The sequence below is a fragment of the Pongo abelii genome, chromosome 19 (assembly GCF_028885655.2).
Source record: "Pongo abelii isolate AG06213 chromosome 19, NHGRI_mPonAbe1-v2.0_pri, whole genome shotgun sequence".
Taxonomy (NCBI): domain Eukaryota; kingdom Metazoa; phylum Chordata; class Mammalia; order Primates; family Hominidae; genus Pongo; species Pongo abelii.
This window is the reverse complement of record NC_072004.2, coordinates 75724281-75747307: the sequence shown is the minus strand read 5'-3', so window position 1 is coordinate 75747307 and position 23027 is coordinate 75724281. Positions and strand designations below refer to the sequence as shown.

Below are 23027 nucleotides of genomic sequence, written 5' to 3'. Positions count from 1 at the left end.
TCACTTGAATTCGGGAGGCAGAGGTTGCAGTGAGCCGAGATCGTGCCACTGCACTCCAGCCTGGGCAACAGAGCAAGACTCTGAAAAATAAATAAATAAAATAAGTAAAATTTTCTTTTTTTCTTTTTGAGATGGAGTCTCGCTCTGTCGCCCAGGCTGGAGTGCAGTGGCGCAGTCTCGGTTCACTGCAAGCTCTGCCTCCCGGGTTCACGCCATTCTCCTGCCTCAGCCTCCCCAGCAGCTGGGGCTACAGGCGCACGCCGCCACGCCTGGATAATTTTTGTATTTTTAGTAGAGACGGGGTTTCACCGTGTTAGCCAGGATGGTCTCAATCTCCTGACTTTGTGACCCACCCGCCTCGGCCTCCCAAAGTGCTGGGATTAAAGGCATGAGCCACCGCGCCTGGCCGTAAATATTTTTTAAATATAGGCAAGAGATCTTTAATGAATCTCAAGCAGCATTTATAAAAAATGCAGTAGGACAGAGAATATCAGTGTGCATTATGTGACGTATGGGTAAGCACTGTTTAGAGAATCTCCTGTTCCGGGATGGAGAGGCATGGCGTGTGTGCATGGGTTACACAGTACGTCACAGCCGTATCGTGGGTTCTGGTCAAAAGGGCTGGCCAGCGTGGCCACAGGGCAACCTCCAGCCCAGCCGGCACCAGCAGGCGTGCTGCTCTCTCCCCAGGTGTGCCGAGTGCAAGACCGTCTTCCACCAGAGCTGCCAGGCTGTGGTGAAGAAGGGCTGCCCCCGCTGTGCCCGCCGGCGCAAGTACCAGGAACAGAACATTTTTGCCTGATGCCCACCTGCTGACCCCGCTCTGAAGGCCGGGGGTGAGTGTGGCTCAGCCATCCCAGCTGGGTTTGCCATCAGCCCAGGATACTCACCGTGTCACAGCTCTGTCCCCTTGTCAGGAAGACCCTCAGATGTGACCAGAGCACCGGCCTCCCAGAGAAAGCCCAGGAAGTCCCTGTGATGTCCCCGGCCCTCCCCCTACCCCTCTGCTGCAGGAGGCATGGCCACCACCAGATGCTCTCTGTCTGGGGTCAGACAGGGCCTTTTACTTACCAGGCCCTGGCTCACCAGCGTCCTGGCACCTCCGTTAGGGCTGCCCAAACACTGTGGAAAGGGGACTTGGGGAGCATTTTCAATTCCACATTCCTGATTAAAAGGTCTAGTTTTTTAAGGTGGGTTTTTCCCATTCATATTTCAACAGAAAGTATTTTTTTATTCTTGACCCTACGTGAGTCACCCATGAAATCCAGACATTCTCACCCCCAGCGGATGCACAGGAGCCACTCAGGCCTGGCCTAGAGGCAGTGGGTGGCTGGCGGGCAGGCCACTGCTGGGACAGGGCCTGCGGGCCCACCCGGTGCCTTTCCTTGGCCCTCACTGCCAGTGCCAAACCGCCCCCCGGCAGGGCAGGGCCAGTCCTGGTGACCCCACTTCCTGTCTCCTCTTTACTCCCCACCCCAGTGCGCCTCACCTGCTGAGCCCACCCCTTTCTCAGCGTCAGAGCCCCTAGCTCTTCTCTAGCCTGGGGCCTCGGCCCCATTAAGAGAAGGAGAAATGACTGGAAACCAGCACTGTCAGCACTTTGAGCCCTCCTCAGTTTAGGGAGGGTCGCCGTCTTGCCCACCCCCGATCCCCGTGTGCTCCTCACCCCTCTACAGACAGGGCACTGCTGCAGATGTTCCAGGCCCACCTTGGTGGGTGCCCGGGGTCACACTCTCTGCCTGACTGACCCCTGCCAGTGCACAGATAGGCAGGACCCCAGAGAGGGCAGGCAGCCGCGCCCTGCACTGTGGAGAAGTGACCCGGTCCTTCGCTCTAAGCTGTGCAGGGCGTGCGGGGGAGCTGCCCTGTGGATGCAGCCGCCGCCTCACAAAGCCATGAATTCCCACAGCATCAGTGAACTTGCCCAGCCAGGACACGGGAGACTGAAGAACTTCCCCGGAGCAGGACTGCCTTTGAAGGGGCCTTGGGGCTGGGGTGGGAGCCTGGAATTGTTTTCAAAGTGATGGTCAGACCCTCCAGGTTTCGGGGAAATGTGGGTTTGCTGGTCTCTCTGTAGCCTTCCCCCACCTCTTCTGGACCTAGCAGGCCCTCAGTCCTAGCTGTCTTACCTGCGCTCAGCTTGGAGTCTGAGGCCTCAGGTGGAGATGCGCCTGTCACTGTCAGAGATGAGCCCACCCCCACCCTTCCCTGGGGGCGATTAGCTGCTGAGTCACCCACCCAGCCTTGGAGCTGGATGCCTGTGCAGCAGAACAGAGGCGACGGTGGCAGGCAGGTGGAGGCTGTGCACAGCTTCTCCCGGTCATGGCGCACACCTGTGCCCAGATGCCAATGCCTCCTAAGCCGGGAGCTGGGTTATGCACCCCATGGCCCACATTAACGCTCCACCACAAGCCTGGCCTAGTCAGAGCCCTCATTGCCCCATCCCTGAGTGGGCAGGAGCCTGGCCTGGGGAGGGCTTGGGCCTGTGAGGATTCTCCCTGAAGGTGCCCTCAGAGGCAGCAGGGTTGAGGCCCTGGGGGGCCCGTTCCCCAGAAGCTGCCAGTGCTTTCTGATGCATTGACTCTTCCCGCCTCTCCTCCCTCAGAAAGGTAGTGCCCACACTATTTTTAAAATGTTATTTTATGCAATACACTGTTCCTAGTGAGCGGGGCTCTGGCCCTGAGGAGTCTTTGCAATGTATTGAAGGAATTGCTGCCGTGTGAGTTTTGAATGATTTTGCAGTAAAGACCTGATCTTTCTCATCACTGGTCTGGCTTCTGAATTCTAACACTGCCACTGCCTGGGGGGAGACCACCAGCCATCCGTTACCATCTGTCAGGGTCCCCTACGCTCATGTTAGTCCCTGGCACGGGGGAAGGCTTGGGAGGTCCGTGGCAAACACTTGTAGGCAGAGGGCTTGCATGCCAGGAGTGGGCGGGGAGAAGAGAGTAGGCAAACCACCTTGCCAAGCCCAGCAGTCAGGCTCTTCCTGGGGTAGGATCTCAGGGTCTCTGGGGAGGTGTATCCACACTTGTGTAACAACTCAAGCTGATCCCATGCCGGTGGCTTCTTTTCCTGCGACTTAAATGTCAAAGCACAGACCCTTGACACTGGATCATGTGAAACCCCAGGATACAGGGGACATTTCTCAGAGGAGAAATAAAGGAGAGATGGGGCTCAGGAAAGATGGGTTATTTAAGCGGAGCCCCCGATTCAGGGCTCATGGTTTTAGGGCTCAAAATGACTTTTACTTGGCTGCTGACCTTCCTCAGAAGTTCCAGGAGAAGCCCAGGGGACCCCTCCAAGGGGAGGCCCACACCACTGTCCATTTTAAGAACAGGAGCAGGAAACAGACTTAATTCTTAGGGAAATCAGGTTGCAGTAAAATGGGATGGAAACAGACAACATTCAGGTCTGAGATTTCCTGTCCTTAAAGGCCCCTTTCAAGATTACAAGGTGGCACCCTCTGCCAATCTAGGTGCCCCAGCTTCCCCCAAGGGCCTCACCTCCCTCCAGGATAGTAGATGGTAGGCCCGGAGAAGAGAAGAGAAACTGGGAGAGGGAGGCCCAGTGGAGGGCCACAGCACGTGACCTGGTGCTGCCCTGCCGGTGGGTTCAGGCCCTCTCCAGCCTCAGCAAAGCACCCCTGAGGCCCTGAGGGCACTTGTTTCCCCTTCTCCCCTCCCTTTTTTTTTTTTTTTTTTGGATGCAGTCTCACTCCAATGCCCAGGCTGGAGTGCAATGGCGTGATCTTGGCTCACTGCAACCTCTACTTCCCGGGTTCAAGCAATTCTCCTGCCTCAGCCTCCTGAGTAGCTGAGACTTCCCCTTCTCTTCTCCCTGAAGGAGGACAGGTGGTTTGGAGATTCCAATCCAACCCCCAAGAGATTATCACATAATATAAGTAGTCATAATAGCTGATATAGCCCAGCATGGTGGCTCACACCTGTAATCCCAGCATTTTGGGAGGCCGAGGAGGTTGGATCATCTGAGGTCAGGAGTTCAAGACCAGCCTGGCCAACATGGTGAAACCCCGTCTCTACAAAAATACAAAAATTAACTGGGCATGATGGCGGGTGCCTGTAATCCCAGCTACTCAGGAAGCTGAGGCAGGAGAACCACTTGAACCCGGAGGCGGAGGTTGCAGTGAGCCAAGATCGTGCCGCTGCTCTTCGGCCTGCGAGACAGAGTGAGACTCCGTCTTAAAAAAAATAGCTGATATATTGTGTGCACTGGGCATGTGGTAAGCACTGCTTAGTGGACCTCATTTAATCTTCCCAATAATCCAGTGAAGTGGGTGTTACTATCCCATTGACAGGAAAGAAATCTGAGCTGCAGAGATAAGGCAGAACTCCCAAGGCCTACCAGCCACCAAGCAGCAGAGTGGGGCATCAAACCTGCCTGACCCCACGCAAAGACCATCACCACTGCCAGCAGCGGCTGTGCTGCAGGTGGAGAGGGACCTAAAAGGTAGGGAGGGAGAGAGGATTCCTTCAGCCACGATTTTCTTTTTTTCTTTTTGGTTGTTGTTTTTTGAGACGGAGTCTTGCTCTGTCGCTCAGGCTGGAGTGCAGTGGCACGATCTTGGCTCACTGCAAGCTCCGCCTCCTGGGTTCATACCATTCTCCTGCCTCAGCCTCTGGAGTAGCTGGGACTACAGGCTCCCGCCACCACGCCTGGCTAATGTTTTATATTTTTAGTAGAGACGGGGTTTCACCGTGTTAGCCAGGGTTTCTCCATCTCCTGACCTCATGATCCACCCACCTCAGCCTCCCAAAGTGCTGGGATTACAGGCATGAGCCACCGTGACCGGCACCAGCCACTATTTTCTAAACATGTCGGGCACCGAAGACCAATGCTGAGTTCTGCTGTGTGCCCACCCTGGAGGGTCCCAAGGTGCCACCAAGGCTCAGACACACTGAGATTCTCAGAGGAAGTGTGGACTCACAGGTGGGCAATGCCTAGCAGAGGCAAAGATATAGAGGTAAGGGAGTTCCAGAACGAGTGTGGCCAGATTCAGCTTCCCACCCAACCCTGGGTCCCCAGGAGGTGGTGTCAAGAGAGGCCATGGCCTGGGATGCAGGCCCTTCTTCCTCCCAGAACACTGGCCTGAATCAGCCAGCTCTTGGCACACACAGCCAGGTCCACAGGCACAACTGTTCCCTGGGGCCCCTGGGGGCAGGTGGTGTGCTGGGGCTGTGGCTTGTAATGTCTGGAGTGAGTGCAGGCTCAGATCAGGGCGAGGCTGCTTGTCCAGAGAGGCAGAAAATTCCCAAACAGAAGACCCCCAAGGCGGAGGGCCCTGCGGCTGGACTCCTGGAGGTTGTTCTGAGCTTACCCTGTGGACGGATTGGAGGGTGGCCCTCCTTCCCCACAAGGATCAAGAAGGGGTGGAGGATGGTGGGAGGGCAATCTGGCCGGGAGAAGCTGCGGGGGAGGCTCCCGCCCTCCCCAGTCCCACCATCTCAGCCTCGCAGCCTCTTTCTCCCTGGAGACAGCCAGGTGTGGCCCAGGATCCCGGGAAGTGCAGGGGAGGGGGTGGCGTCTTCGCTCCTCAGGCGCTGGCCCGGCCCAGAGGGTACAGGAAGCCAGGACACCGGGGATTGTCTCTCGCAACCGCAGCCCAGCCCCAGTCCGGGAGGAAGTTCTGTCGGGCGCTCTCCGCCGGTGCCTCCCTGGTCATATTGTTGAACAGGAAACCGGGCAGCGCGGGAGCCGCACAGTCGAGGAGGGAGCGCGGGACGCCGAGCCCACGCGCGCCTGCCGGGGCAAGTGGAGGCGAAGCCGGAGAGCGGACGCCCCGAGGTGCCCGGGCAGGCAGGGTCGGGATTGGGGCGCCGAGCGGGGGTTGGGGGTGGGAAGTGGGGTGGGGGTGGGGAAAGGGCAGGGTGGGGGAGGGAAGGGTGCGGCAGGTGGCGGGTCCGCACCCGGGAGCTCCGCGCGCCTGCTCCCCTTGTCTCCGCGCTGGGGCGGGAGCTGCGCGGGCCGCATCCCACGGGGAGAAGGTAGGCGAAGGGCTGCCCTCCATCTGGGCGCTGGAGGGGAGCAGGCCCAGGCCCCCAGCGCCGACCCAGGCGTTGACGCCGCTGTAGCTTGAGTCGCCTGGGCAGTGGACGCAGGGGACCTCTTGGCGACTGGTGCGCTCTCGCGCTCCAGGGATCCTCCCGGCTTCCCCAATCCCTCCCCTTCTCTGCGTTTCCCCAGGGTCGGGGAAGGAACCGAGGCCGGGTCCCCTTCTTATCCAGCCCGAGACATTGAGCTCCGGTGGGCGTCCCTACGCTGGGAATCCCGCTCGGAGTTTTTCCAGGCCCGGCCGGGCTGCGCCGGGAAAGGCCCTGGTGAGGGAGGAGGTGGGCCCGGAGCGGGCGGGTTTGCAATCCGGTTGGAAGGGCTCGCAGTGGGTGATTCAGGGTGCAAATGACCTACCCGGGAACGGGAACGCCCGCACGAGACAACCAGCCCTAGCCCGGCATTCCCAGAGCCGCGCACGGGAGGGACGCAGGGACTCCCGGACAGCAAATCCCGGGGGGGGGGGAATGGAGGGGGAAGGCGGAGCAGGGGCGGTCCCATCCTCCTTGGGCTCCGCTCGCGACCCGCCAGTGCCCCTTCAGACGCAGCCGTCCCGGCTCCAGGTGCCGGCCTTCTGCTCTGGGCTTCGTCCCAATGCCCCCCAAGGTCCCCAGCAGAGGCATTCAGGCTCCTCCTCGCCCCACCCAGATACGGCTGCTTTGGGTATCGGTGACAGCACTCCTGAGCGTCCCTGTCCCTCTTCGCTCTGCTTGCCAGCTCCTGTTCCGCGCAGCCTCTCCGGCCTCGCCCCTGGAAACCCCGCCCAGGGCGATGGTAGGGGCCTAACCTGCAGCCACCGCCGGCTCCGCCCACCCAGCCCATGGGCTCCCTGAGGCCCGCCCAGCCGACGTGAGTGCGCTGCGGGGTCCAAGGGGAAGGGGCGCCGGGGGAGTGTCCTGCTTGGGGTTTGTTGGGTCAGCACTGGGCAGCTCGATGACCCCGCCTCCGGGGCCCAATGTACTTAGTGACTCAGTTTACACCCTTTCCTCGTCGAGGAACGCTTGACAAAGTGGCGGAGGAGCCCTGCTGGGGCCCCCGTTGGAACCTGCTCCTCTGCCTCGGCAAGCGGCGGTCTCCTGGCCCCGGGTCCGGGCCACCTTAGGGAGCAGGAGGAGGTGTGGTCAGTGTGGGAGTTTGGAGGGGCCATGCACTTCCGGAGAAAACCACCGACTCATGGCTTTGGTGGAGGGGCGCAGGCAGATTTAGTTAGGCTCTCCCCCATCCCTGACACCCCGAAGCCCGGGTGGGAGCGGGGCTTATGACCACCACTGCGGAGAGCTTTGGGTGGCCCTGCTCTGGGACTCCGCACTTATAGTCACTGTCTCAGAGTGTATTCTCCAGGAGCCACTCGTGGGGACACTGTAGGGTCACAGGGCAGGTGGGCAGGCCACAGGGGCAGAGCCTTTCTCGGGGGGCGGCGTGAGAGCCGGAGAGCAGGGGGCGGTGCGGGCCGGGCTGGGCGGGCTGGGCTCGGGCTCACGTCTGCGGTGATGCAGCTGGGGAAGGAAAGAGAAACCGAGAGAACCGGTTCCCCCGCATTGGCAGCGGAGGCCTCTACATCAAGGCCCTTGGACTAAGCGGGGCAGGGTCAGCCCCCAGGTAGAGCTGTTCGCTGGGCCCCTTACAGAGCCCGCATTCCAACTCTGACCAGGGGGTCTGGGCGCAAGCTCCTGGAGGGAAGCAGTGCTATGAGACCCTCTGCGGATTCTCTGCGGGCAGGAGGCTTCGGGACAGAGCCGGGGAGCGGCAGTAAATGGGGTGTTCTTCCTACTTGACTGACGGGAAAACTAAGGCGCAGTCAACTATTAAGCAAGCTTGGTGTCGACCTTAGAGCGGGCAATCACCCCTCGTTTTCAAGCCAAGGCTTCCCTCGCAGTCGATTTGGACCAAGACTACCCACAATCTCCCCACCGCAGGACTGAAGCAAGGGTCAAATCTTATAATCAACCCCACAGAACGAAGGGTTGTCCTAATTCCAGCACTGAGTGTAAGAATGGAAGCCTTAGATGTGATTTTATGCAAGTTGCCATTTTAGAGATGGGAAAACTGAGGCCCGAAGGCGAACGGCGAGTGCAGGATCGGGACTCGAACCCAAGTCTGTCCCCGAGTGCGGGGCTATTCCAGGCTCGGTGGTCTTGACCTCCCCGGCCCTCTTTGTTGCCCGCAGGAAAACGCCGCGGCCGCGATGGCGGCGGACGTGGAGGGGGACGTGTACGTGCTGGTGGAGCACCCCTTCGAGTACACCGGCAAGGACGGGCGCCGCGTGGCCATCAGGCCGAATGAGCGCTATCGGCTGCTGCGGCGCAGCACCGAGCACTGGTGGCACGTGCGGCGTGAGCCCGGCGGCCGCCCCTTCTACCTGCCTGCGCAGTACGTGCGCGAGCTGCCCGCGCTGGGCAACCCTGCCGCCGCCCCGCTGCCAGGTCCCCACCCGAGCCCCGCGGCCCCTGAGCCGCTCGCCTACGACTACCGGTTTGTGAGCGCGGCGGCGGCCGCGGGCCCCGACGGCGCCCCCGCGGAGTCCGGAGGCCGAGCCAGCTCCCTGTGCGGCCCTGCGCTACGCGGCGCCGCGACCCAGCGCAGCAGCCCGGCGCCGGGCCTGCCAGCCTGCCTGTACCTGCGGCCCGCGGCGCCCGTGCGGCCCGCGCAGTCCCTGGACGACCTGGCCTGCACCGCCGTCTTGCCTCCCGCCGGCCTCCTAGGAAGCAGCGGCAGCTTCAAGGCCTGCAGCGTGGCGGGCTCCTGGGTGTGCCCGCGGCCCCTGGCGCGCAGCGACTCAGAGAACGTCTACGAGGTCATCCAGGACTTGCACGTCCAGCCGCGGGAGGAGAGCGCAGAGCAGGTACCTCCCCCGGCGCGGGGGCGCGGAGGCGGGTGGCGCGCTAGGGACCGCGCCGGCACGGAGCCGGGGCGCTAGGAGACCCGCTCCGCTCAGCGTCGGGCACTACGCCCACCTCCGTCCGAAGACTTCGGATGAGCTCCCTCTCCCCAACGCGAAACGTGAGGGGTGCAGGCCCGCAGTCCCTCATCAGCAATTCCCAAGCTCCAAAGCTCCCTGGAAGCCCAGAGGTTTTTCGTAATCCAATTGGTGGCAAAATTGCGCTTGAACTGATGTGAGGCTGCTGATGGTCTTTATTTATCGCACTTGTGTGAATATTCATGTTTCGCTGCAGAAATGCAAATGAGCTCGATGGTCGGCTGCTGCCCCAAGCCCTGCTGGGAGGTTATATAACCTACTGCAGGTGTGTGCCCCATATTATCTTTCCAAGTCCCAGCTGTTCTGTATTCCGAAGCGCATCTGGGCACGGAACCGGGGATTGCGGGCCTGCCCCGGCTCAACCGCCTTGCCGGTCTCCCAGGATCCTGGGGTCAGATGAGAGGGTGGATGTGAAAGTCAGGCGTCTTCTTCCCTTTGAGGGTGCTTCCAGCATTTCAGTTCCTTTTTTTTAAAGAACTCTTGATGGGTTTGTTTCAGAAAGACGTCCGGTTAAGTGAGGTTGTTTTTTTTTTTCCCCTCTTCAGAGTCCAATTGTGTTAATCTGGGAAATCGAAAATAGAGCACGTTTTAAAAACAGGTCTTACATCCTCAGAACACTCTGGGCGACCCTGACATTTTGAACTTTAGGAACTTTTCAGAGAGGGGCAGCCCAAGGGGGAAAAAAAGATGCTCAGAACCGTTCTGCCATCTGCCACCGGCCGTGTGACGATCTAGGGGCAGTTCTTTTCCTCTCTTAGGGTCTCGGTTTGTTCTTTAGCTCAAAGGAAGGGGTTGGACAGATGACCTCTGATCCCTGGGAGCCTCTGATTTCTTTCGCTGTGCCTGATGTCATTACCATGAACATTGATGCCCACCATGTGCCAGGACTGAGTCCGGAATGCCCAGACGAAGGAGACACGCCTCCGTAGGCCCGCTGCTGGGTGTTCCCTCCGCCCGACTCGTTACAATGCAGAGCTCAGGTTTTGAGACTAGGGAAAGGGGAACTGGATTCTGCTGGGTCACCTGCCAGCTGCTGACAGCCACTTAACTTACACGCGAGGACGCTCCCCCAGGTCCAGCGTCCTCCGGTGTAAGCACAATACTTAAGGATTAGGGTTGTGAGCCTTAAACAAGGTAAGGCTTCGAAGCGCTTGGCAGCAGCAGGGGGTCCACCCAGGCCGTCTGGGTAGTCCTCGGTTGGCTTCCCTGGGTCTCCGCCGCCTTCACTCGGGCTTCTGCAGCGGCAGCCCGCCGCCTTGTGGCCAGGTTGGAGAATGGCACCCGGCGGGCGGGGCTGGGCACCGCGGCGTGTTCCTGTCTCGCGCCCCTGCCAGCCGGCCAGGCAGCTTCTCTGGGATGGGTGGTTGGATCCCAGCGCTCTTTCCCCCCAGCGCCCCTCCGGTTCCTGAGCAGGTTCCTGGCGGCGCACTTCTGGGCCTCTCCACATTCTCTGTGCTGGTGACGGTGGGAGGGTGCCTGCCCATCTGAGCGGAAGCCCTGGAGGTGGGGGAATGGCCTTGCTCTTTGAACCTCGCATCTGGCCCAGGGTCTGGCTCAGACAGAGTGCACAGAGAGTGTGTGTTGAGGAGCGCAGAGGTGCGGCAGCCCTTTACCTATGAGCCAGGGCTCTGTAGGTCTGCAAGGGCCAACACCCCAGGCCCCAGGACCAAAGAGGAAGGAGACTGCCCAGGTCCTGACATCTCCTGAGAAGACAGATCACCCCGGCTGCCAGGGCGCCTGCCAGGTGGCCTCTTCTGTCCATCCTTCCTCCAGCTCCCAGCAGGTTCCCAGTTGCAGTGGCATATGGGGGGAGGGGCACAGGTGATGGGGGTAGGGGACTTACCCGGGGGGGGGGGGGAATCTAGGACATTGGCCAGAGACAGGCTGCTCCCTGGCCCCACTTGTGGTCCTAATTCACTGTGTGACCTCCACAAGTCACTTTGCATCTCGGGTCCTGTTTCCTCCCCTGTGCGATGGGTGCAATAATACCACGTTCCCTGCCACGGAGCTTTATTGAAGAGGTAGCTGTGGGTCTCCCTGGCGCTCCACCCCCAACAAAGTCCAGGGTAGGGAGTTGGCCCTGCCCCCCGAAAGGGAACCCCACCCCTGCCCTTAGTTGTCCCAGGCGGAGTTTCCCCACCATGATCCTCCAGGCCCATTCACTCGTTCATTAGGCATGAACTAGCCGAATACCTGCCAAGCCCTGGTGAGCCTTCAGATCTAGAGAGGACTGAGGCACAGCCACGGTCCTGGGGGACTCACCCTCTTGGATAGGAGGCCAGCAAGAGAAGACATGGGGCCGGGGCTCAGAGTGGAGCATGGGGTTGAGAGTGGGTGCCCACCCGGGCGGGGCCTCATGGGCCCTTGCCAGGAATGTGCACGTTATCCTGCAGCCGCTGTGAGGCTTTTAGCAGAGACAGGAGTGGGATTGAGAAAAAAATCCCTGTGGCCAGGGCTTCAAGAATGGCCGAAGCTCTCGGTGGTCTTGTGGGCATGTGGTGGAAACAGAGGTTTGGGAGGTGGATGGGCAGGGTCTGGGGGCCGAGGGAGGTGGGAGGGAAATCGGGTTGAGTTCAGCTGGCACTCGTGGGCAGACAGTGGTGCTGCTTACTGAGGGGGGGATGACTTGGGGAGGAGCAGGGTGGAGAAAAGATGGGGCCCGCCTGGATTTAGGTGCCAGACAAAGGGAAGAGAAGCATGAGAGTGCTGGCTCAGAGGCCAAGAAGTGTCCAGAAGAAGGACGCACAGGAAGGGCATGTGAGAGAAAGGCCACATAACACTTATCCGAAGTGGCCACTAGAAGCTCAGCTGGTCAGGGGGTGCTGAAGGCAGAGGGCAGTGGTCAGTAGTGAAGTGAGGGTGCGAATTGAGCGTGTACACAATAGGCAGAAGGAGAGACGGAGACACAGTGTGGCCAGAGGGGGTGTAGGTCATGGATGGAACCATCCCCAGGTTCAGGTGGGTGGGCAGGAGATGGGGAGGCTGAAGATGGGGAGGAGGTTGTTGCTGAGAAGGGATCTCGGAAGAAAGTGGGTGCAGAACAGAGGGGACAGGATGTGGGGATGGCATGGCACGGGGGCACTGGGGAGTGTGGGATGTGGGGATGCCCTTCTGTCAGGCAGCAGCTCAGGGCTTAGGGCAGGCTACCGGGCAGAGCCAGGGACCCCCAGAACAGAGGAGCTCCTGCCATGGATGGTGTTTTACAGCCTTGTCACTCCCCATGCACTCTAATCGCACATATTGAGCACTGGGGGTGGGCTGGTCACCGTGCTGGACACTGGGGACAAAGTGTGGTAAGACGCAGTCCCAAAGGGGCTAACAGTCCTGTGGGCTCTTGCTCAAAGGCTTGTAACCCAGGGTTAAGTTCCAGCAGCTTGGAAGGCAGGTGTAGGTACCTCCATTTGCCCTGAGTACAAACAGAGGTTCAGAGAGGTTTAGTGACAGGACGAAGCTCACACAGCCAGGAAGTGGCTGTGTTCAGGACAATTCCAGGCCCCCTGATCCCAAGCCCCACCCTGGCCACCAGGTTCAGTTTCAGCCAGGTGGCCTTTAGGGTTGGCCACCCTGTTCCCCGCAACAAGAACAGTACAAGCCAAAGGCGGGCACGCGCTCCTTCTTCTGAGCATCCCGTGTGCCCAGCCCTGTTGTGGAAGAGTTGATGTCCCAGGAGAGGGACATCTCTTGTTCTTTTGCTGCCCAGGAGAGGGCAGAAGCAAACCCTTCTGAGAGGGGAGAGAGGGAGACAGGGGAGGTCAGCAGGGATGACTCCTCTCCCCCAAAGAGGCCACTCAGGGAGCCCTGGGAAGCCAGGCCAAAGCCGGTGCAATAAAGGGGCCTCTGAGACTCTTCCCGTGGCTGTGGTCCTGGCTCTGGGATCTCAGGGTGCGGTCACCATCCCCGCCCAGAGGTGGGAAGGCCCAGGCAGGTGGAGCTGGCCTGGAGCCCGCCCCTGCTGCTGGGGCATTGGCCGCTGGGAGGGAAGTTCCAGCAGGGCCGCTACACCTTCTTATACAAGCAGCCCTGGAGGCGCCGCACCTGAGCAGGCAGCCCCGACTGGAAGGAGCCCGGGGCCCTCATTCCTCCTCCTTCGCTGGGAACTGAGTGAGTCCTCGCCCCTGGGGGACTAGGGGGCGGCCACAGCAGTTTCCCCACTCTCTCCCCTCCCTTTCCCGAATCCTAAAACCCACCTAGGGGCCCCTCCCCTCTGGATCCAGGCCCAGCACCCACTTCCTAGGACAAACTCCAAGGGCAGCCCGAGGCCACTGTGATTGAGAGAAAGGAACTGGCTTCAGGACAGACCCTCCTGTCCCCCTTCGGGGCCAGCTAGGGGGACTTTGGCAAGGGGCATTGGTAACAGCAGGAAGCTGAGGCCAAGTTGAGGGGACTCCAGCTAGCCCCTTGCTTGTACTCCCTCCTCCGGCAACCGCCACACCAACCCCCAGGTGGGGCAGCCGCCCTGGGGTGGCCCTGCTGGTTTCTTTACACCTGACCCAGTTCCCTCCCAGTGACTCACCTGCAGCCCCAGGCTGTCCCAGGAGCCCCTCTGCCTGCCCAGGACCTGACTTAGGAGAGAGCAGCTTCTTGGATCTCCCTCCCACCCTCACCCCACATTGCTGTCCCCCCAGAGATCTCCCTGCACACCACCCGCACCCCCCAGCTCTCCTGCAGGCCCCATGATCTCTTCAGGTCTCGCTGGAGCCTGTGCCTGGCTCTCACCTCTTAGTCCCTGGCTCCCTTCAGTGCCCAGGGGCCTGAGATGGGCCCCAGGACAAGCCCACCTGCCCCCTCACTTTCTTCCCAGGCCTCAGCAGTTGACCTCACTCTAGACCTATTTTTTGTAATGTTTATTTCAATGGTTTTGCAGAGCAGGTGGTGTTTGGTTACGTGAATAAGTTCTTTCGTGGCTATTTCTGAGATTTTGGTGCACCTGTCACCCGAGTGGTGTGCACTGTACGCAATGTGTAGTCTTTTATCCCTCACCCCGCTCCCACCCTTCTCCCACTTCCAAGTCCCCAAAGTCCATTATATCATTCTTAGGCCTTTGCGTCCTCATAGCTTAGCTCCCATAGACCTATTTTCTCTGCTCTTCTTAGAGCTGACTGCGTCCAGTACAGGGAGGGGTGGGCATCAGTACTGAATGCCAGCCTGGATGGGTGGTCAGTGCCAGGCCCTGGGGAATGGGAAAGTCCATGATCGTGACTAGGGCGTAGCTGATGACCAGGGATGTGGTCGAGACTCCATGCCTGAATGTTAGGGAGATTGGGCGCTGGATCTGTACCGGGGAGTGAGAGGTCAGTGGCTGTTGGTTCATATTGAAGGGGAAACAGGGCTGCCAGGACTAGGGCTCTGGGGCACAGGGGCACAGGTGCTCATGCTAAAATTTGGGAAGCTCTGTTTCCAGATTGCAAAAGGATTCTGGTGTTGAGGGAACTTCCAGAGCTGTTGCCTGAGCCGGGTGAGGCCCGCAGAACCCTTCTGTCCAGCTGAGGCTGCTGTGGGTGCCCACCCTGCCTCCTCGCCTTCTCCTGGCTGGGGGTCCCCTGTGAGGCATGAAAGGAAGGGGGCAGGGGCCCCTGCCCAGGCCTCCATGTCTGTCTAGGGGCTGGGCCAGAGAGAGGAAGCAGAGGTAGCAGAAGGGCCTGCCTGCAGAATCCTCCCAGCTTCCCCCTTCTTTCTCCTCCTTGGCCCAGTTAGATGTGTCAATTACTTTCCCTCCCTATAAAAATAGCTTCACTCCATTACAAATATTTGAATAACAGGAGGAAATCTCAATCGAATGACTGTGAGCATGTTGGTTTCTTCCCATTTATTCTGCCTTCTTATGCATATGTCTTGGGCAGTTCCCATAGAGACATTACAACGTAATGACGATTGTGCCTTCTGCTTTTTCACTTACCATATTCACCTAGTCAGTGAATGTCAGCCGCTGTACTGGGGGCTAGGGAGCAATGAAAAATAAACGACAGCTCCTGTCCTCAGGTAGCTTACTGTCCAGGAGAAATTGAACAGCAGATCCAGTTATGATATTGTATGGCATGGCAGTTATGGTATGGAAGATATGATATGATATGATATGATATGATGTGATATGTCTGCAAAGAACTGTGGGGAGCATGTTGGAGTAGCTGCCCTCCCAGAATCTTGTTGGCAAGAGGGAAATCCAGGAGTGCTTCCTGGAGGAGGAAGGTGTTGGCAGAGATGAATTCAAAAGGTTTCTACAGTTCCCTCTCATGAAACCCTCTGGACCGGGTGCCTTTTTCAGTGGCAGATTTTTTTTCTCATCAGTGGTAATTAGTTTATTTAAGTTTCTACTCACCTTCTAGTTAATTTTGGCCATTTTATATTTTACTAGGAAAGCATTCGTTTTCTCCAGATGTATAAACTTTCCACTTTTAAAATTTATTATGAATTTCTTTGTGACCAAGTAAATGATTTTGCTAAGTTTTTCACAGACATATAAGAAAAATGCATATTTTCTTTTTTTATTTTTATTTTATTTTTTTGAGATGGAGTCTTACTGTGTCGCCCAGGCTGGAGAGCAGTGGTGTGGTCTCGGCTCACCGCAACCTCCACCTCCTGGGTTCAAGTGATTCTCCTGCCTCAGCCTCCTGAGTAGCTGAGTAGCTACTGCTAGTAGCTAAGTAGCTGTGCGCCACCACGCCGGGCTAATTTTTGTATTTTTAGTACGGAGGTGATTTTGCCATGTTGGCTAGGCTGGTCTGGAACTCCTGACCTCAAGTGATCCACCCACCTCAGCCTCCCAAAGTGCTGGGATTACAGGTGTGAGCCACCATGCCTGGCTGGAAAAATGCATATTTTCTATTTAAGGGATATAAGGTACTATCTGCATCAAATCATGTTTATTGATTATATTATTCAAACTTTCATTTCCTTTGTATCGTTTGCTTGGGGGCAGGGGTCTTTTACTCTAATTCTGATAGAGATGTGTTATGTTAAACCTTCCACTCAAATTTTCTCTATAAAGCTCTTCTGGTGCTTTTCCTAGTTTTTGCTTTTTATATTTAACTATGATGCTGTCGGGAGGATGCAGATTTCGAGTGTTCTGTCATTACAAATTGTGCTTTTCTATCATTACGTGGTGTCCCTCTTTACCCTATTATAGTGCTTAACCTTAAATTTCACCCTTCTATTGTTAATATGACCACTCCTTATTTTACTTTATCTTTTTTTTGTACTTGCTTAGCATTCTTTTATTTCCTACTATTATCATTTTTTGAAACTACTAATTTCTTGCGTACGTCACGTCACTGTTTTGTTTTGTTTGAGACAGGGTCTCCCTCTGTTGCCCAGGCTGGAGTGCAGTGGTGTGATCATGGCTCCCTGCAGCCTCAGCCTCCCTGGCTGAGGCAATTCTCCTGCCTCAGCACCCCTAGAACCTGGGACCACAGGCCCGTGTGCCACCATGCCCAGCTAATTTTTTTTTTTTTTGGTATTTTTTTGTAGTGATGGGGTTTCTTCATGTTGCCTGTCGCCACTGTATTTTTATTATTTTCATGGATTTTTGTTTGTTTTTTGAGATGGAGTCTTGCTCTGTCACTCAGGCTGGTGTGCAGTGGTGCGATTTCGGCTCACTGCAACCTCTGCCTCCCAGGTTCAAGTGATTCTCCTGCCTCAACCTCCTGATTAACTGGGATTACAGGCACACGCCACCACATCCAACTAATTTTTGTATTTTTAGTAGAGACAGGGTTTCACCACATTGGTCAGGCTGGTCTCAAACTCCTGACCTCAAGTGATCCACCTGCCTCACCCTCCCAAAATGCTGGGATTACAGGTGTGAGCCACTGCACCCAGCCTATCACTGTATTTTTAAACCCAAGCTGACTCTTTGTCTTTTAGTGGGAGAATTCAATCTGTTCACATTTCATTTAACAATTGATCTATTGTACTTGATTTGATTACCTTTGGCTTATTTTACAGTTATTAGTTTACCTTGCAGTTTTTTCCCTCTGATCTGGTTATCGATTTCCTTTTTCTTCCCGTTACACTTTCCATTTCATTATTGGCAGCTGTCCCTTCTCTGGGGTTCCTAATCAAACACATATTCTTTAGCACATGCCTCACTGGGGATTCTTTTCTCAGCACCCTCATCTGGAGCTTACAGGACCTGTCACTCTGTAGACTCCGGTCTTTTTTCAGCTTAGGAACATCTATTTGTTGCTTGATTTGATTATTGTTTCTTTATTTTTTATTTTTTTGAGACAGGGTCTTACTATGCCATCCAGGCTGGAGTGCTATGGCACGATCACGGCTCACTGCAGCCTCGACTTCCTGGGTTCAAGTGATCCTCCCACCTCAGCCTCCTGAGAAGCTGGGAATACAGGCACACGCCACCACGCCCAGCTAATTTTGTTTGTATTTTCTGGAGAGACAAGGTTTCACTATGTTGCCCAGGCTGATCTTAAATTTCTGGGCTCAAGCAATCTGCCTGCCTCGGCCTCTCAAAGTTCTGGGATTACAGGCGTGAGCCACTGCCCCGGACTGTTGCTTGATTATTGCTTCTTTTACCTTTTCTTTCCTTTGCATGTGAGTGCTCCTGATGGGTCCCCCCCAGTTTATCTTTGGCCTCTTTATTTCATTCTTGTTGTACTTTTGCTCTGAGGTTTGATATTTCTTCTTGACCTTCCAGGCTGCAAATTTGAATCTCAAGAGTGAATTTCTTCTCCTTCAAGTAGTACAATAACATATTTTAAGTTCTAAAAATCAGTCCTTTTTTTTTTTTTTTTTTGAGATGGGGTCTTGCTCCGTCGCCCAGGCTAGAGTGCAGTGGCAGTGGCGCAATCTCGGCTCACTGCAAGCTCCGCTTCCCGGGTTCACGCCATTCTGCCTCAGACTCCTGAGTAGCTGGGACTACAGGTCCCCCCCAATACGCCCAGCTAATTCTTTGTATTTTTAGTAGAGACGGGGTTTCACTGTGTTAGCCAGGATGGTCTCAATCTCCTGACTTCGTGATCCGCCCGCCTCATCCTCCCAAAGTGCTGGGATTACAGGTGTGAGCCATCGCGCCCGGCCAAAATCAGTCCTTTTTAAAAACTCTGCTTGATTTGAGTCTCCTTAAGAGTTTGTATTCAAGTTGTAATTGCATTCTCCAGCCCCTCTATTTTGCCAATAGCCTTGAATTTATTTTACTAGATAGTATATTTACAGGGTTTTTTAAAAATCAAAGCAATATTTTAAAGTCTATAGTAAAAATCTCCCATGTACACCGTTTCCCTGCTCTGTTCTCCATCAACTCAAAAGTCACCCCTTTCATTCATTCTTTCTTCATTCTTCCAAAGTTTCTGAGTACAAACTAGTATAACTATGTATCTGATTACTTAATTTTCTCTCTCTCTCTTAAGCAACACCATCCTGTGTGTAAAACAAGGTAAAAAACAAAACAAAAACCTTGTTTACTTTTTGTTTTATTTCTTTGACAATGTAGCTTGGAGATTGTACCTAGAGAGGTTCTGTCTCCTTCCCTACAACTACAAATAATCCATTTTACCAGTCTCCTGTTGACGGGCATTTGGAATGTTTCCCATTTTTTGCTGTTACAACAATGTCATAATGAATACTCTTTTATATACTCTTTTATATATGTACAGGTAGAAGTAGGAAAAATTCCAGAAGTGGGATTTTGGGGTCAAAAGGTAAATAATAGATATCTGATGAGTATGTCCCATGAGGCGTATACCAATGTGCCCTCACCAACACAAATTAGAGCGTCTGGTCCCCAAAGCCTTGCCAACTGACTGTTGTCAAACTTTTGTTTTCTGCCAACCTGACCATAAAATGTATTATCTTAAGGTACTTTAAATTTGCATTTCTCTTTCCAGTAAGATTATCTTTTCATACATTTAAAGGATGTTTGTTCCCCCCCTTTTTTTTTTCTGTGAATGGTCTATTTATATCCTTTGCCTGTTTCTGTATTGGGTTGTTGGGCTTTTTTCTTATTGAGTTCTAGTAGCTTTTTCTATACTAGGGAAAATAATCCTTTGTCTATTATTACATGAGTTGTAATTCCCTCCCCCACCATGAGTTGTCTTTTGACTCTGCTAATAGCATTATTTTGCTACACAAGTTTTCTTAAAATATACTTAGGTAGTCCAATGTATCACTCATTTATTTTATGGCTTTTATATTTTGAGACTTTGTTACAAAGTCATATATATATATATATATATATATATATACACACACACACACACACGCACAGCATATTTAAGTCTTTTATATATATACACACACAGCATAGTATATATTATATATATTTATATGTACATACAGCATATTGAAGTCTTTTATCTATATAAAGAGACACATATATAAAATATATAGGTTTATATATATGTATATACATACAGCATATTAGATTTTGTTTTCTTCTTTGATTGTATTTATGGCTTCATTTTTAAAAATTTAAATCTTTAATCCTTTGAGGGTTATTGTGCATGGACAGAGTGGGATGTGGACTCTCCCTTACTTATATACTTGTTTATTTATGTTTATCTCTGGATGGGCAGCCAGTTGTCCTGTGACCTTTCACTGACAAGTTTGTCTTTCCCCATGACCTGTGATGGCATCTTTAGTGCGTCCTGGGTCCCGGCTGTGCTGGGGTCTGGTAGCGGCGGCTGGTTTAGTGCGTCCTGGGTCCCGGCTGTGCTGGGGTCTGGTGGCGGCAGCTGGTTTAGTGCGTCCTGGGTCCCGGCTGTGCTGGGGTCTGGTAGCGGCGGCTGGTTTAGTGTGTGTCCTGGGTCCCGGCTGTGCTGGGGTCTGGTGGCGGCAGCTGGTTTGATGGTTCTCTCTGTTCCCCCTGCTGAGCTGTCACAGAGTGAGCTTATATGACTTTGCTCCCCAGAGCTGGGGTCGAGCTGCAGGAGTACCCCACTTGGTGGGGGGGCCCTAGAGTGGAGAAGGGATGGTGGTCTCTGCCACTGGGCCTGTGGGCATGGGACATCCGTGATGTCAAAACGCCAGCAGGAATTCTCCCTGTCTCCTTGGTGCCCTGGCCTTATGGGTGGAGACTACCTGGCCCACCTGTTTGGCCCCCCTCAGCTCCTGGGCGCAAGGGTACGAAAGCCACCCTGCCTTCTCCCCGGGGTCCCATGATGGGCCAGCCTGCCCCAAGGTTCCCCTGGGAGCCTCCACCTCGGACACAGCCTCTCACCTGTGCCAGCCAGGTTCCACCCACCCACTGCCCCAGCCTCTGCTTGACTCAGGCAGTAGCAGGTCGCAGTTGGCAGCAGAGGGGAAACAGGGTGTGTTTAAGTGGCCTTATTCCCAGAATCCCGGCTCCAGAGCTGTGTCTGAAAGGGAGAGGAACTACTTTGTAACACTTTGGGGGCAGGGGGAGCTGAAAGGGCAAGTCTGTTTCCAGGTGAGAAATAATGAACAACTTTCTTTTCTTTTCTTTTTTGAGACAGGGTCTCGCTCTGTCACCCAGGCTGGAGTGCAGTGGTGCGATCACGGCTCACAGCAGCCTCAACCTCCTGGGCTCAAGCAGTCCTCCCACTTCGTCCTCCCAAATAGCCGAGACCACACACTTATATGGTAGTGACAGTGAGGATGGAGAATAGTAAAAAAGTTTAAGGGATTTTTTTTTTTTTTTTTACTTTTTATTATGATAATGTCCAAATAGGCTGGGCCTGGTGGCTCACACCTGTAATCTTAGCACTTTGGGAGCCGAAGCGGGAGGATTGCTTGAACTCAAGAGTTCGAGACCAGCCTGAAAAACGCAGTGAGACCTCGCCTCTATATTAAAAATAAGTAAATAAATTTAAAACTAAAAAAAAAGAAAATGTCCAACATGAAAAAAGTAAAAAAAAATTTTTTTTTTTTTTGAGACAGAGTCTCGCTTTGTTGCCCAGGCTGGAGTGCAGTGGCACGATCTCGGCTCCTGAGTTTACGCCATTCTCCTGCCTCAGCCTCCCAAGTAGCTGGGACTATAGGCGCCTGCTACTGTGCCCGGCTAATTTTTTATATTTTTAGTAGAGACGGGGTTTCACCACATTAGTCATGATGGTCTCGATATCCTGACCTTGTGATCCTCCTGCCTTGGCCTCCCAAAGTGCTGGGATTACAGGCATGAGCCACCGCACCCGGGCAAAAAAATTTTTTTTTTTTGAGACAGAATCTTGCTCTGTCACCCAGGCTGGAGGGCTGTGGCACAATCTCAGCTCACTGCAGTCTCTACCTTCCAGGTTCAAGCGATTCTCATGTCTCAGCCTCCCGAGTAGCTGGAATTACAGGCGCGTGCCACCACGCCTGGCTAATTTTTGTATTTTTAGTAGAGACGGGGTTTCACCATTTTGGCCAAGCTGGTCTCGAACTCCTGATCTCAGATGATCCACCTACATCTGCCTCCCAAGGTGCTGGGATTACAGGTGTGAGCCACCATGCCCGGACAAAAAGAATTTTTTTTTGATACTGAGTTTTGCTCTGTTGCCCAGCCTGGAGTGCAATGGCACAATCTTGTCTTATTGCAACCTCTGCCTCCCGGGTTCAAGTGATACTCCTGCCTCAGCCTCCCAAGTAGCTGGGATTACAGGCATATGCCACCATGCCCCGCTAATTTTTGTATTTTTAGTAGAGGAGGGGTTTCGCCATGTTAGCCAGGCTGGTCTTGAAAGTCTGACCTCAGGTGATCTGCCTGCCTCGGCCTCCCAAACTGCTGGGATTACAGGCATAAGCCACCACGCCCAGCCAAAAATAATTTTTTTTTTTTTTTTGAGACAGAGTTTAGCTTTTGTTGCCCAGACTGGAGTGCAATGGCTCGATCTCGGCTCACCACAACCTCCGCCTCCTGGGTTCAAGTGATTCTCTGCCTCAGCCTCCCAAGTAGCTGGGATTACAAGCATGGGCTACCATGCCCAGCTAATTTTTTTGTATTTTTAGTAGAGACGGGGTTTCTCCATGTTGGTCAGGCTGGTCTCAAACTCTCGACCTCAGGTGATCTGCCTGCCTCAGCCTCCCAAAGTGCTGGGATTACACACGTGAGCCACCGCGCCCAGCCAATAATATTTTTAAGACATGGATACAGGCCGGGCGCAGTGGCTCACGCCTGTAATCCCAGCACTTTGAGAGGCCAAGGTGGGTGAATCACAAGGTCAGGAGTTTGAGACCAGCCTGGCCAAGATTGTGAAACCCTGTCTCTACTAAAAATACAAAAAATTAGCTGAGTGTGGTAGTGGGTGCCTGTAATCCCACCTACTCAGGAGGCAGAGGCAGAGAATTGCTTGAACCTGGGAGGCAGATGTTGCAGTGAGTCAAGATTGCGCCACTGTGCTCCAGCCTGAGCGACAGAGCTAGACTCCGTCTCAAAAAAAAATTGAAAAAAGAATATAGTTACTTATTGCCTAGATTTAACAATAGCAAGGAGCCAGCTCCTTGCTGGCTGCTCTACTAGAAAAAAAAAAAAAAAAAAAAAGAGAAAAGAGAAAAAACAATATTTGCCATGTTTATTTTTATTTATTTATTGGTGATGAATTATAAATTCTAGACATCATATTTCACCCCTAAAAACTTCAGCATGAGGCTGGGCACAGTGGCTAACGCCTGTAATCCCAGCACTTTGGGAGGCGGAGGTGGGCAGATCACGAGGTCAGGAGATCGAGACCATCCTGGCTAACACGGTGAAACCCCGTCTCTACTAAAAAAAAAAAAAAATACCAAAAAAATTAGCCGGGCGTGGTGGCGGGTGCCTGTAGTCCCAGCTACTCGGGAAGCTGAGGCAGGAGAATGGCGTGAACCCGGGAGGCGGACCCTGCAGTGAGCCGAGATCGTGCCACTGTACTCCAGCCTGGGCAACAGAGCCAGACTCCATCTCAAAACAAAACAAAACAAAACAAAAAACAAAAAAAACTTCAGCATGCATCTCTGAAAAGTGATGTCTTTCTCCCTAAACACCTACCATTATTATATCTGAGAAAATTAACAATAATTCCTTAGTGTCATCTATGACCTAAGCCATCGTCAGATT

At 54.3% G+C, this 23027-nt stretch overlaps 2 protein-coding genes across 10 annotated transcripts in view; both read left to right on the top strand.

The window, feature by feature from the left end:
• PLEKHM1 (pleckstrin homology and RUN domain containing M1) overlaps positions 1–4423 on the top strand; it is a 72058-nt gene extending 67635 nt beyond the window's left edge. For 7 of the 9 annotated variants that reach the window (XM_054535296.2, XM_054535299.2, XM_063717940.1 and 4 more), the window contains one exon: positions 691–2762. In XM_054535296.2, coding sequence (XP_054391271.2) covers positions 691–802 — 112 coding nt within the window. In that variant the 3' untranslated portion in view covers positions 803–2762. 9 annotated transcript variants of the gene reach the window in all.
• Positions 4424–13069: 8646 nt separating this feature from the next.
• Positions 13070–23027, top strand: part of ARHGAP27 (Rho GTPase activating protein 27) — a gene marked incomplete at its 5' end in the record, with an annotated part of 31986 nt that continues 22028 nt past the window's right edge. The window contains 1 exon segment of the mRNA NM_001132747.1: positions 13070–13147.